Genomic DNA, 15,294 nt, shown 5'->3' on the forward strand with positions numbered 1-15,294 from the left:
CTCCATCTCAAAACTATTAACAATATTGTACTTTTAGTGAGCTTCAACACTCAAAGTATGAACACCAAATTTTAACTTTCTTGAAAAAGAATAATCACAAGGAAATTCGAACAAGGGTTAAGGATCTTATAATTTATTTAGATAAACAATTTATTATTGAAATACTACTAAACATAAGTTTTATTGGTATAATAATTTTTTTTTTGATTTTTCAGCATCAGTAAATTTTGATATCAAGTAGTTTCAACTCTTTCGCCATGACAGTTACGGGAATAATTTTAAACAAGAATTTAAATGATGAAATAAAATATTACAACAAGAAACATTTAACAACTTAGGCATGAATAGGTGCGAAATTTATGAGTTTCAAAGAGTGTTGTGCATTCTCCAACACAATAGCTCCATATTTATTAGAAGTTGAACCATCGGTTGCAGAAAGGGTAAAACGGTAAATAGTCCCAGTAGACGTCGTATGAGGTACACCATTTAAGACCTTCTCGAATGTTAACTTGGTCGTTTTACTTTGTTTGTTGTACTCGTTAACTGCAAATTTGGCGATATCAATCACATGTGGATCATTGACATTGATGGGTTTCACACCATTGATTCCTATTGCTTGATTCATGGTTGCAGAGACCAGAACAACAAGGAGAGTAATAAGAATAACATATTGAAGTTTCATTATGTTTGTATTTTAACTATGGTTTTTTTTAACTTCACAAATGTGTTGGTGTGAGTTAGTTGTAACAAGTTAGGTATATATAGTAGACACAAAAAATGTAAAAAGTTATAATTGGTTCTTATTAAAGTAAATAAATTAAATCCATTTAAAAGTTTTAATATATTATATTACTTTCCAAGATTGATAAAAACATGTCTCAGTCAATAGTTGCTTTTCCTTTTTTACCATTAATAAAATTCATAACATAATATTAATATACCTAAAATAACATTGTACTAAAATTATTTTAAAAAAATAAAAATCTCTTTATAATTTTTTATAACAATAATATATAACATTATACAATTCATTTAAAAATAACTAAAAGAATAGGGTTAAATATCTAAAACCTCATGTAATTTTAGTAAAATTTGATTATGAGGGGTAAATTAAAATTCCCTTTGTATATAAAACAATTTAAAATTTTTAATTAAATTATATTTTTAGATATAAAAATAATTATTTATTTGAATTTTTTACATTTATCACAATGTTGAGACACTTATGACCTACTTTTTGATATGAGAAAAGGGTTGATGCACTGATAGTGGTAAAGTAGTTTTACACTGTCAACCAATTACAATCATGTATCCAATTAAAACACTCTTTTATTTATAAAATAAATTAATGACATGGCAAGTTGGTGCTTGTTTATTGGATGCCAGTGTAAAACTTTTTTACACTGTCAATGCATATCCATTAAACCCTTTTGATATTTATTATAATATTGAGGCCTTCAATCAAACTCCAGCTTTTCCTTCCCTCAATGTCCTTGATGGTGATCGTTTCACACAACTCCTGTGTCACATCCACTTCCACTAAGATTCAGGCATAGGTTACTTTTAATCTACCCGTTGTACACTCATATATTACACTCACTCATATGTGAATATAGAGTTACCAATAGCGCTCCCTATCTTTCCCAAGCTCCTAGCTCTCCAAATGGAAAGACAAATGTGGTAGTTTGATCCATATAAGACCCTTCATCATCGCTGCATCCATATCTTGCGTCGTATTGAATTTGAGGATGAAATATCCTTCCTCGTTGTAGTACATAGCAGACATTTGGACGAAATTCCAGTATTTGAGCATATAATTTTTCACATCACTCATGGTCATGGAAGCCCCAATGACTTAGTGAGGTTTCCTAGAATAGCATATTTGATTTAACATCAGCTTCTTCAATCACTCATGGTAATGGATTTGGTTCCTTGGAGATTTGGGATGACCCTTCAAAGGATGCCTTATTGAATAAATGATAATTTTATGGAATATTAAAGCGCTAAATAAGACAACCAAGAATAGAAGATGTCAGCAAATACAAACGCAAAAATTCAAAACAAGGACAATATTTTATATCCAAAAATATAATTTAATAAAAAATTCAAATAAATAATTGTTTTTATATCAAAATAAAAAAGAAATTAAATGTTAGCGAATTTTGATTTATCCCTTGTGATAAAAACAATAATAAAATTAAAAAAAATTAAAAAAATGTTAAAATTAAAAAAAAAATCCACGTGGATTTTAAATCATAAAAGAAAATTCTCGTGGACATGCCACGTAAACAAATTTGAAGATTCCATGCCACTTTATAATTTAAGGGGTTAAAGATATGGAATGTTAACATTAATCTAATTTTTATTTTTTAGGAATTAAAATTAAAATTAGCTAAGAGTTTTGTACATTTAACCCAAAATAATATAGCTAAAACGAACGGACTTATTATAAACTACTTCATTCAACAAATCTCATTTTGTATGCTTTACTTTAATATATAATATATAATATGTGTAGTGTAGAGATCAAATTATACTAACAGCTACACTTATGTCTATTCTTTGACGTGGTTTTAATGTAATGATTTTTTACTAACAGTAGAGTCTCTTTCTATTTTTTGTAATAAATAATTTTTTTCATTTTTTCAAATCATAATAATACTTTCTTTTGATAAAATAAAACAGGTTTCTCACACTTTTTCTAACAAATCAAGTAATTCTCCATTTTTTTAAGAAAAAAAAAAAATTCTACCTATTTCTTAAAAACAATCAAGATTCTTAATAAAAGAAAATAGTTTCTTATTATTTTTAAACAAAATTATTTTTTAAAATTAAATCATATTTGATTCAATTAAATTAAATAATAAAATTGTTTCATTTTTAATAGAATATGAAATAACAATCAAAATTTGTATTAAAAATAAAATAAATAAATAAATAATGAGCATAAATAATGTTATTGTGAATAAAAATAAATAAATAAATTATGTAGAATGAAATTTTCTTAAAACTATTTAAAAATGAGAGGAAACTTATCAATTTCATATTTTTATTGTTCACATTGTATATTTTTTTTAGTTGACTAATTACTCATTATTAGATTTTCATTTTCTCTTTTATATTGATTTTTTAATATAATATTATATTCTGTTTTCAAACTTATCAATTTTTTAATCAATAAAATATGTTGATTAATTCAAAAAAACAATTCGGTACAAGGGTGATTACAAAGAGTCCAACCAAACTCCAAACTACAAATTAAATCATAAATGTCCTATACTTTTTGTTATTCCAACTCCTATGTAAAATGGCTCCTATGTAAATGTCCTAAACTTATCAATTTTATAGTCTATTTTAAGTGAGTATAATATAATTTTACTAAATAAAAAATAACAAAATTTGTTTAAAATTGAAAGTAAATATTTTTTGTTGAGAATAACTTTTTAAATTATTTATTATTAAAAATCACATCTTTTAAAGAAATACTAATAAGAATAAGAGAACAAAATATAATTTTACCTAATTAAAAATATTGAATTTTGTTAAAAATTGAGCAAACTTTTTTTTTTACTAAAATGAACATTTGTTATTAAGAAATATTAAAATTTATGTATATTTAATAAATATTAACAAAAATTACATATTTTTATTGATATTTCTTTAAATTAATTTAACATTTCTTAATAAGAAATCTTATTTTTTACTAAAAGAATGTGTACTCTCAACTTTTAACAAAATTTTTACTTTTTTCATTTTAAATAAAATTATATTCTACTCACTTAACGTATACTATAAAATTGATAAAAAATTATATTAAAAAACTATATACAAAATATAAATAATTAATTAGAAACGAGTTTATAAAAAATATACATATAAAGTTAACAATTAAATGGATAATTTTCCTTCATTTTTAAACATTTTCAAACAATTTCCCTTTTATTTTTTTTTATTGTTTTTATCAATAACTATATTATTATTAACCCCCAAGAGCTGGCCTAGCGGTGGAGGCTTGAGTTTTGAGAGTGTGTTCCTTTCAAAGTTCTGAATTTGAATTCTGAAACTTTTGTATGACTTTAAACGAAGGCCAGATGCTAAGATTTCCAACAAAAGACAAAACAATTTCATTATTTATTTTAGTGAATAGAAAATAATTAATTATACAGGAAAAAGGTGAAATTTTTTTTATTGAGAATTGGACTTTTTTAAAAATATATATTTTTTAAAATCATGTTTTTTTTAAGTGAAGAATTACTTGAATCATTCGAAGAGTGTTACAAATTTAATTTATATTATATGAAGTTAATATGACTTGATCAAATAAAAATATTTATTATCAAAAATATGAGAAGACTATTGTTTATAAGAAAGACGCGAGTCACTAAATTATCATTTATATGTAATAAATTAAAATAATATCCACCATTTATTTTAAAATCTAATAGTTCAGATTCATTCTTCTGTTTTGACATTAAAACATGTGTGTTGAGAGAATCAGAATTGTGTGTGTGTGCAAAAATTGCTTTTAGAAAACGCTTCTGAACCATATTTGTTTCAAACGTTGGCGAAGCAAAGATATGGTAAATTCACATATGCTGGCTTTATACCTGGGAAACAAAGAGAAAGTAAGAAACCAAAAATAAAGATTAATGGAAAATTCTATGGTCAAGTTGCCAAATTGACTTTTTTTTTTTGAAAAAGTCATAATTTTGCGCTGTTCTTGTGTAAAAAAACCAGATATAGTGGACCTTGCCCTCAGAGGTGAGGAAAGCTGGGAAGTTGACTGTTATTGTGTTGAGCTTTGGGGATTTAGAAGCAGTGAGCAGTGCACTTTGTTCCAAGAGAAGTATCATGCTCATCTCTCTGTCGGGAGCCCCTTTTATAGTGATATCCATGGTCTAATGACCATTAATCAGCTTCGTCCATAAATACTTGTAACGTCCTCATTCATTATGCGTAACTGACTCCATCAATGGGATGTCATCCTGGCTTCCGACCTCTAGATGTTATAGTAATAGCTCATAACTCGACCTCTGGTTAAGTACCCAATTTCTATCTACATGCAGTTCTCGATTGAATTACATGTTTGTCGGGTAGGGCATAGTGCTCCGCTATATGCATATTCCATGCTATAAGTCGTGTCTTCATAAATATCCCGAGTATGGAACAATTCCCCCGAGTATGGATCCTCGTTTATGAAAAGATATGCTCGATCATGAAGGTCTCTGATGTTTATAGCCATTACATGTGTCAGGAGCAGATGAAAGGTTTGCGATTTTAACTTTAATCGGCTAATGAGCCCTCTTGTTCATAGCTCTAGGCTAATGAACCTCAAGCGAGTTTGTCAAGGTTTTTATTGAGCCTGGGAGTTGCCTCTATGGGAGTTACCCGTTTGGTTTCGGTCTCGACCCTTGTTTAGGGAGCTTTAATTCATGGCACTCGACCCTTAAACGGGGAGTGTTATTTTAGTACTAGAATCTTTTAAACGAGGAGTGATAATAGGTGCGGACAGAGGCATGGGGGCGTAACCGACTTAGTGGCGGACATACACCTTAAGGCGTATGCCAATGGCTTTTGCCTACGGGCTTTGTATTTTGAACCGCCCCTTTGTGGCTTTTATAATCGTATTGTCATTTTTGATTTAATCTTTTTACTTTAGATTTATATAGCTTTTATTTTTGCCAATTTTATTCATGTTTATGCCTTTCCTAAATTTCCTATATAAGGTATGGAGAAGGAACTTTTTTGAATTTTAAGATCTTTTCTCCTTTTAACAATGAATAAGACTGAAGGTAAACAGCCATTTGAAATCTCAAGACTATGCAATTCGTGAAAGGTAAAAGAAAGTGTTGGCGAGACTGGGAATGGTCGAGCTTTCAAGGTCAGATTTCCCAGAATGGAAAGAATACTTCCAATACTCGGAAGAGTAAAGTCACAAAGACGAAATTGAAGCCCATTGGGAAAAAGGATGATGTTGGGGAGTCTGTTTCGTATTACGAGGCTGATGATGATTGGCTTCAATACCTCATATCTGAAGATCATCGACTCCACAAATAAGAAGAACAGTTTTTTATTCGTGGTTTTGTATTTTATCACTATCGTCAATCATAAAGAACTTTCGTTTCCTTTATTGCTTTGTTATGACGGCTTATATAACTCCCCGATTATGTAATCGGGTGAAAACTCATGTTATGTCATCCCCAAACCTTTTTTTATTTGCTTGTACTAGCTAATATTAAATGCTTTTGTGCTTTCGAGTTATTCTCTAGCTTACCCGATCTCTTGACCGGGTAGCTTACTTGACTTTCGTCATTTGGATATCCATTTTGTCTTACACACAACTCATATGGTTAAGTACATTTGATTTCTGGATGATCTTTATTTCATATACCCGACTTTTTTTTTAACCGAGGCATTTATAACTGCTTGTCTTCTAGGCGAGAAGTTTTAATTTCGTTTTGTCAGAGTTCTTGAGAGTGCTCGGAATTTTTGTTTTATTTCAGAGACTTCAAGTGCACTTGGATTCGGTTAGGCTAGAGGTTTAAGTTCACTTAGCTTGGCCGAAGCCAATTATGCCAGGGGCTTAAGAGTGCGCTTGGACTTTTTTGTTATTGGGTGTAGAGCCCCTTGTAAGGTCGTTTAAGAACCTTAACGAGGTTGACCGAGTTGCGGACAACGGTCCGTAGACTTAACCGATTTATAGGTACATAGCCCCTTTCAAGGATTCACCGAAGATAGTTTGAGAGCCTTGGCGAGGTTGACCGAGTTGCGGACAGCGGTCTGAAGACTTAACCGGCTTATAGGTACAAAGCCCTTACAAGGATTCACTGAAGATGGTTTGAGAGCCTTGCAGAGGTTGAGTGAGTCGTCTTCCTACTATTCATAATGGTGTTACATAAGTTTTTAGGCCGAGTGTTTATACTCACACTATCCGACCATAACCGATTACAAATTTTTTTCATTTTGTTCGAATCTCATCTAATTTTTTATACTAATAAGAGTAGGGTGCCTCGCGCCCACGCAGGGTAGAAAGACGACACCTTTTTTTTAAAGCAAGATCTAAGAAGCTATTTAATATAAGCGGCAAAGATCTTACTTATCTTTTTTACAAGAATGCTAATTAGTTGAAGTGTAAATTTGTGTTTTTGTCTGGCTTTATGTCAGGTGCTTTCTAAGAGGAGATGAGTCGATTTTGCCTTCTTTTGCTTTTTATCAGAAGTTGATTTGCACCTCCGGTCTGAAGCTTTTCTAGCACCTGCATCGAATATAACAATGTAATCATGGCTTTGTTTAATACTCCCACGTATAACCATGATTCAAGTTTTTCTTTTAACTTCAATAAAACAAATGTGATTTGTTTTCTAACAATCTCTCCCGCAGATAATTTCCACTCAGTATACGAATTCCAAGCTTGCATATATGATGACTGGTATACAAGTTGTGAGACATATTGATTAATCACTTATATTCACGTATATTCATAATATGAAGAATAAGACAGTAATACTCAGTAATATAACTTATGTAGGATTATTCCAAAAGCTAGATGGATCCTTAATCTTATATTTTAAGAATAAGTGTAAGTAATTAACTTATCTTTTACCATCAGTATTGACGATCATGTTCGACTCTGCTTGGTGCAATCATGTCGACAATCGAAATAAATGTGGGATAAATCTAATTTGATTTGGTCTATTTTTATGACGCAGCCCCAAGCTATACACACATTGTGAAAAGATTAATAAAAAATGCATATGGTTTGTTGTTATAAGCATGTTTTAATCAACTAGGCATTTCCTGTAATCTGAATTAACCGGTTAATCAAATGAAATAATATGATGCTATATGATTGCAACATTAGATGCAAGATATTAAATTTACAAAGTAAGGATATGTCACTTATCTTTTGTTTTACAGCGAATGCGCGGTGATTTGTGATGTCAAATTGAAGAAGATGGGGTCTGGGAAGAACTTGGATGGACAAGATGGTTACACTCCAATTCGTTCCGATGTACCTTAAGATGTGGGTAATTATCTAGTGAAGGATGGTTAGAACGAGTGGAAGCGGTGATCTCCAACTAGGGCGAAATCTGGAATATTTGATTAGGTGAAAGAAACTACTGCATCTCCTTGTTATTCTGAAATGTGTGTGTCCTAGAACTATGCTAGGTGGCAACTGAGTGGATGGATATGCAGAGTGCAGTAATCCATGTTCACTGTTAGTTGTGAATCATCTAATCCTGAGTGAAGTCGTAGAATTACGCTAGGTGTTGGGTACTTAGGTGAATCGAACTAGTGGTTATCTAAAGCAGCAGTAGGTTGACCGCAGTAGATGCCTGTTATTTGTAACCATGATATTCCTATATGGTGGGAGTTATCATTGGGAATCTCTCGTGTGTTCCTTGTGTGAATGAGTACACACCTGACATAGGAACTCGAACTGGATTCATAGCGAGTCAGATCTAATTTGTTGCGTTCAGGGGAGGTAACCCTTAAACGTGTGACTGGAGGGATCTGAGTAACGATGACTTCAATTGAGACATGTTCAATTTTGTCGGTCGTGGCTATAGGATACGGGTGGGGATGTTATATGCTACTGAGTAGGTTACTTGAGTGCATGGCCTTGGAGGGGACCACCATGTTAGTACTACCAGACAAGTATAGCGCCACAGTATTGCTATCGTGCAAGAGGCGCGTGAACCATTCTTTCTCACAGATGTGGAACAACGGTTTATCTGGAACTCGAGGTAGGATGAGATTGGTATTCGTGAGACGCGGATCCGAGTTTTCATAAGGTAGGTGTGATAAGGATCCATATGTCACCTTTGATAGTGGAAGACTATCCAAGAAGGCGATAGTGGAATGGATCAAGTTTCGATACTACGCTATGAAGAGACCTTGGGTGGTCGTGATTGCGTGAGAATTTTATATTTTACATCCTGGATGCTCCTTGTTCCGTTGGAGTTAGCGAACCTTTATGCGTAGTTCCCGGGATGGGGATATGTGTGTAATCCTCATATTCCAACCAGCGCATTATGTGACAATTCTTTAACATTGGTAATCAGTGTTAGAATAGACGATGTATGTCTTAGGTTAGCTCGATGTGAGATGCATCGAGGGAAGTATTTGTAGATCCTCAAAAGTTAAATAATGTTAGTCTCGGTAAGTAGGGACACATTGATTTTGGGAGTGTTGTGGAATTTCAAGGGGGGGAGGTCCAAGGCACGAAGTATGATTCCTTGCATTGTTATTTACACTTTAACTGCTAAAAATTATGCATTGGGGAATGCGACCGAGGAAGTGAGTTTAATGTCAGATTCAGAAACGAAAAAGGCATTAGATGACTGTGTGGTTGAAGTGCGACTGTGAAAGGATTGTGTATCAATAATTCACATGAGTTATTAGAGGTGTTGACATACCATCAATATGAAGACGTATGATGGGGAATAAGCTATGAGGAAACCTTAGGATCATTGATGGATCCATAGATGATGCATGTAACCTGTAGAGCTGAGAGGACTCATAAGATAGGGGAACTCACTAAGATTTAGTAATCTCACCCCATTCATCTTATTATTTTTAGGTACCGTGCAAGATCGAGTTTTGCTAGATGCTTGGATCAAGAGCTTTTGATCGGATGTTGTGAAGACCGTGCCTGATCTCTCCTTCCACTGTGTATCATTATCATTGTGTAGACACCTTCATTGTATCCATCTTCTAGATTATTTTGAAATGTATACAGTTTATGTCATTATTTCTAACTTTTAATTGTATTCAGTACCAGTTATTAATATTTTACGGATATCAGGGGCGGTTCTAGAGCCCAGCTAGCCCGGGCACACGCCCGGGCTCAATCCCGGGCTCAACCCCTATTTTCTTTGTACTCCTCTGACTTAATAGTCGATTTTTAGACAAAATTATGGGCAAAATTAATTAAAAAATAGGGTATAAAAATTAAAACAGATGAATAATTAGTGGGGTAAACTTTTTGCCCAGACTATCTAAAATTCCTGGCTCCGCCACTGACGGATATGATTCTAGACGCATATTAATAGGGTATTACAGAAATAATATATTATTCTAATAATTAAGAAAAATAAAGGTGATTATTACCAATTTATTTATTAAAAGTATTTTTAATAAAAAATATGAAAGGATTTTTCATTAATTTTAAAAAAAAAACCTGTTCATCATATAAAAATGTGCCATGGCTTTTAGTTGATTTACAACAAAGAAAATTAAAATTAAATTGAAATTGAATGTAAAATAATTTATATTTAATATATTCACATGAAAATGATTTTAATAATAAATATTAAATTGAAAATCATGTTGCAAAACCAAATATAGGTATTTGATAAGTACTCAAAAGCTTCCGTCTCCAAATTGCACCGGGTATTGACAATCATTGAACCCAAGATCATTTTTTCGGCTATTTCTCCAAGGCAATAATCAAGCAACTTATTTAAGTAAATTCTCTTCATGTGTTATGAAGGCTTTCATTAGCAGAACAATTTTGGGATTTCCTATTAACAGAACAATTTTATTATAACAAAGTCTTAGAATCAAAGTTATCAATGGTAGATTAAATAACATTTTATTCAAATTCTAAACCCTAAATTTGATAATGTGTTACTCATACTGTTAGTCTTATCGATACAGTTAGCCATACATAAAAAATTTTGTTATAGTAAAATTTGGGTGCAGCAAAAGCAGCTTCTTAAGCACAAAGATGCTACTTGTTTCTCTCAGCAACAACAACTCATTGTTACAAAGAAAAGTAACCATAAAATTAGGAAATTTCTTTATAAACCTCCCAACCTTCTTGGTCACCTCCGGCGAAAATCTCAAAATGCTCCTATATTTCGGAAATGCATTTCCGAAATCACTTTTTTTTTAAAAGATTGATTTCGGAAGTGCACTTTCGAAAACACTTTATTTTTATGAAAAAAGTGTTTTCGGAGATGCATTTCCGAAAACACCATTTTTTCCAATAAAAAAGGTGAATTCGGAGATACACTTCCGAATTCACCTCCCTTGAAATATTTCGGAAGTACACTTCCGAAATATTGTCTGATACAGAAAACAAAAATCAAGGTGAATCAATTGTATTAATAAAAATTATATAATTACCAAGAGTAGATTAAAATTAATTGATTATATAATTGCCTAATAAAATTGATTGATTAATTTCCAATATTAGATTAAGTGTTCTTTACAAAAATAAACTGTTGTATTCAATTATATTTATGTCCGCCAATTACTAATTCTTTTCATTTTGGTACTTTAATTCTATACATAAAACTTTAAATTAGTAAAAATAATTATTCAATTTTTTTTTAAATATTAATTCTTTTCATTTTAATAAAACTTTAAAATATTATTATTCTCTTAATTTAATTGTTTATATTTTAATCTTCATTTATTTTTTTAATATATATTTTATCAATGATATGTCATTAAATAATCAATAGAACATATAACTTAATCAAAAAATTTATATATATTTTAATATAATGAATATACAAGTACCGTGAGTATTTTATATACCATTGATAAAACTTTAAAATATTATTAATTTACTAATTTAATTATTTATCACTTTAATCTTTATTAATTTATTTTTTAACTATTATTAACTATTTAAAAAGTAAATAGTTGAATTATTAAATAAATTATTTATAAAATTGTAACTATTTAACTAAATTATTGAAATTATCTAAAAATTATTATGTTAATTATAAAATAGCTAAATTATAAATATAAATAGTTTAATAGTTAATTACAAAATATAATTTTAACTTTAATTAAAATTTATTACCTTAATTATAAAATATCTAAAACTAATAAAATTTATTAAAAAATACAATTAAAATTTTAATTTTAACAATTAAAACTTAAGTCAAATTTATAAATAAATTAATAAAATTTAAAAATTAAATAGGAAAATTATTAAACTAATAATAATTTAAATTTGTATTGATGAAATATCATAAAAAAATCATTTGAAATACACAAGTGCACAACGTGAAACTTTGCAAAATAAAAAAATTAAATTAAAATAGTAGAAAATAATTTAGAGGAATCAAAATTTATAATTTTTTTAATATACTAAAAATAATAGTTGATAGATTCAAAAGAATAAAGAAACAAAGTATCAAAATGAAAAAAAATTATTAATTGATAGAAATAAAATGAACTGAATATGGCAGTTTTTAGGTCATTCTAATATAATAAATTCATTCTAATTTTGTGTATCATTATTAATTCAATATAACAAATTTCCAAAATTATTAAAATATCTTTTTTTATTCTAAAATTTTCCATTTATAAGATGTTTTATTTGATCAGTCCAAAATTTGAAATGGTTGTTCCCTATAATTAAAATCGATATATTTGTCATAAGAAACATTATTGTCAATTTATTAACTAATAAATAGTATAAATCTTTGAAGATCTTAATTTTAAACCACCATTTCAATATTTCAAAACTTCTGCGTTTTTTGCGTTTTTTCGGAAGTGTACTTTCGAAATCCCAAAAAATGGGATTTCGGAAATGCATTTCCGAATTCTGGGAAAATTTGAAAAAAAATTTATTTCGGAAATGTATTTCCGAAATAGGGGTATTTAGGGGTTTTCGCTGGGGGTTAGCCCCATAGGGCGGTGAAGAAAGAAATTCTCTAAAATTAACCTAAAAGGTCACAATAATAAAAACTTATTTATAAAAGTAAGATTTACTATAACAAAATATGTAAATAGAAATCACGGTAAACCTTCCAATATTCCTTGTCCAATTAACTGAGTTTTTATAACAGTATGCTCAAGAGCTTCTGTCATGGTTTTCACAGGTGTTGAACCAAGAATCCTAACAACCTGATTGCTCAAATCCACATTCACGTTCTTGATTCCTACAAAAAGTGGGAAAATGATGCAAGAATGGTTAAAATTACACTCAAACTAATAAATACTTAAAGAAAGACAAAAACAAATCCATTTTTTAATTATATTATAATCTGCAGAAAAAGACCCCTTTGGAGATACAATACTAACCTTTATATTCTTCTAATGATTTGATGCCAACAAAGTCTCAAGCCATTATGGTTTTAAACAACCTCTATCATTCTTACTGCTATTAAGAAAATTAGTTCCCAATCCCTGAAATCAACTTTGTCTCATTCAAACAAAAAATACACTCATTTATAATACTTAATAATATTAAATACAAATTTGTAAAACAGAATCAAAACAAACAAAACTGATGTGCATATGAATAATTGTTAACTTGAATGCAGAGGTATAAACGGCGAATATAAAAATCTTCAAGTCCTAAAAATATCGGTACATAACTCATGACAATATAACTTATTTTTCTTTTGTGACCTTTGTTAGTTATTTTGATTCGGAAAATTAACTATTTAATTTTTTTATTTCAGGGATGCTTCCTACAATGCTTCCCCCACATCTCGGGTTGGTCACTTGCAGAGGGCTATATTGAAAATAAGCTGCATGCCTGCGCATCCCTTCGGGGGAACCAGGTGGTAGAGCTGTCCTAGTTGTACATTGACCGACTGGCACATGAGGACGTACATTTCTCTTCATACGACGACCACCATGAGACGACACCATTTGACGATGTGTCGCTGTTTACGGGTGGGTTGGCTTGCAGGATTCGTAAGACGACTGCGTATATGCCTGAGCGGGTGATGCGTCAATTCGGGTTCACCCAGACTATTACCCGGGATCCTGTTGTAGCCACTCCCCCGACGATGAGACGTGGGAAATGGTCGAGCTTTTTGATAATTTTGAGAATCATATTGTTCTTAAGGAGGCCAGAAGTGTCGTAGCTACATCCGACTAGAGCTACAAAAGTGGTTACATGTTATGATTCTTCTGGGTGACTCATCCATACATGATACAAGATGTTTTATGGAACCCACGGAGGCTTGTTCATTAGGAGATCCTGGAGGAGGTGCAGGCTATGGCCGATCATGCGACTGACATGTTGCCAAGGTATCATCGTATGATGAAGCTTGCGCGAGATGGTATAGACAAATGTTTGTTTCTTGATGGCACCGATGTTAGAGGTGTTATGGATGTCATCATGGAGGAGGCTCAAGAGGCTATGCTTTACAGGAGGCAGCGAGGGACGCCTCGAGGGTGACAGGCCGACTCATCATCTGCCATACCAGTAGTTTTTGTTGATTTTTGGATAATTGGTTTTACTTTTTTGTTATTCAGTTTGGATTACATGTTTGTATCTCGTACTACTATAGCACTATATATATTCAGTAGTTTGGATTCATTAGCTTTTTGTTATTCAATAATTAATGGCTTTTTTTCAATTGTACAAGTATTTGTATGATGTGCAAATCAACCGTAAATATATTTAAATGGTTCTGATACTGGTAACAAAAGAAACCAGAAATATATTGTCAGTTTAACACTGCAAATATACTTCCAGTTTTCAATCAATTTTAAGAATAAATGGTGCCGACCAAAAATATACTTTCGATTTTAGAGGGACATTTTAGGAATTGCAAAGGCTATTTATTTTGGGGATCGGATGGAATTTAAATTTACCTTTGCTGTGTGCTCCTCCTCTTAGTCCATCTTGGATTCTTGTTTCACCTTTGGGTTTGGTTTATCTCAATTTGTAGCCCATTATATCACTAAACACTGACATTTCTAATTCTTTTTTTTTTCAATTATCTTGTTTTTCTTAATTCAAATAAAAAATATTTTTTAATAAAAAAAATTTATATTATTATTTTTCTCTAAGTTTTTTAAGTGCCTGTAAATTAATATCAACACAAATCTCCAATAGACATATAAACCTTATTATATTATTCATTAGTCATATCTTTCATTGTAACGCCCCAAACTGTTTTCGGGATGATCGACTGATCCCACAAACCAACACGGATCTTTTAAAGATGCTTTAACCTCACTCACACGCTTTCCAAGAAATTTTCCAGAAGATCACCCATCCCATAATTGCTCAAAGTCAAGCATGCTTAACTTTAGAATTCTTATGGAACGCTCTACCGAAAAAAAGATGCATCTTGTTAGTATAGGTAGTACTCATCAATCCTTATAAGCTTTCCTTCAACCATGTGTTCTTATACCTGCACGGTCTCAGGATCCCTCTCATTCTGATGTGGCGATCACTCCTTGCCATATTGCCTCGAGTGTTACATGCGGTGTAACCACCCCTCGCCTTCTTGGTCTCGGGTGTTATATTCATGGTTTGAATTTAATGATAAATTTTCAGAGTGGTAACATTTAGAGAAAAAG

General features: G+C 31.0%; 1 protein-coding gene across 1 annotated transcript; it reads right to left on the minus strand.

The window, feature by feature from the left end:
* Positions 1 to 334: 334 nt before the first annotated feature.
* LOC131598093 (cysteine proteinase inhibitor 5-like) lies at positions 335 to 682 on the minus strand. Its single transcript, XM_058870727.1, has one exon. It carries the CDS (start codon positions 680 to 682, stop codon positions 335 to 337), a length of 348 nt encoding a protein of 115 aa, XP_058726710.1.
* Positions 683 to 15,294: the final 14,612 nt, after the last annotated feature.

The sequence above is a fragment of the Vicia villosa genome, linkage group LG4 (genome assembly GCF_029867415.1).
Source record: "Vicia villosa cultivar HV-30 ecotype Madison, WI linkage group LG4, Vvil1.0, whole genome shotgun sequence".
NCBI lineage: Eukaryota > Viridiplantae > Streptophyta > Magnoliopsida > Fabales > Fabaceae > Vicia > Vicia villosa.

What these genes read in the sequence shown, in the direction of transcription:
- LOC131598093 (XM_058870727.1), bottom strand. Translation starts at nt 682, where the DNA reads ATGAAACTTCAATATGTTATTCTTATTACTCTCCTTGTTGTTCTGGTC.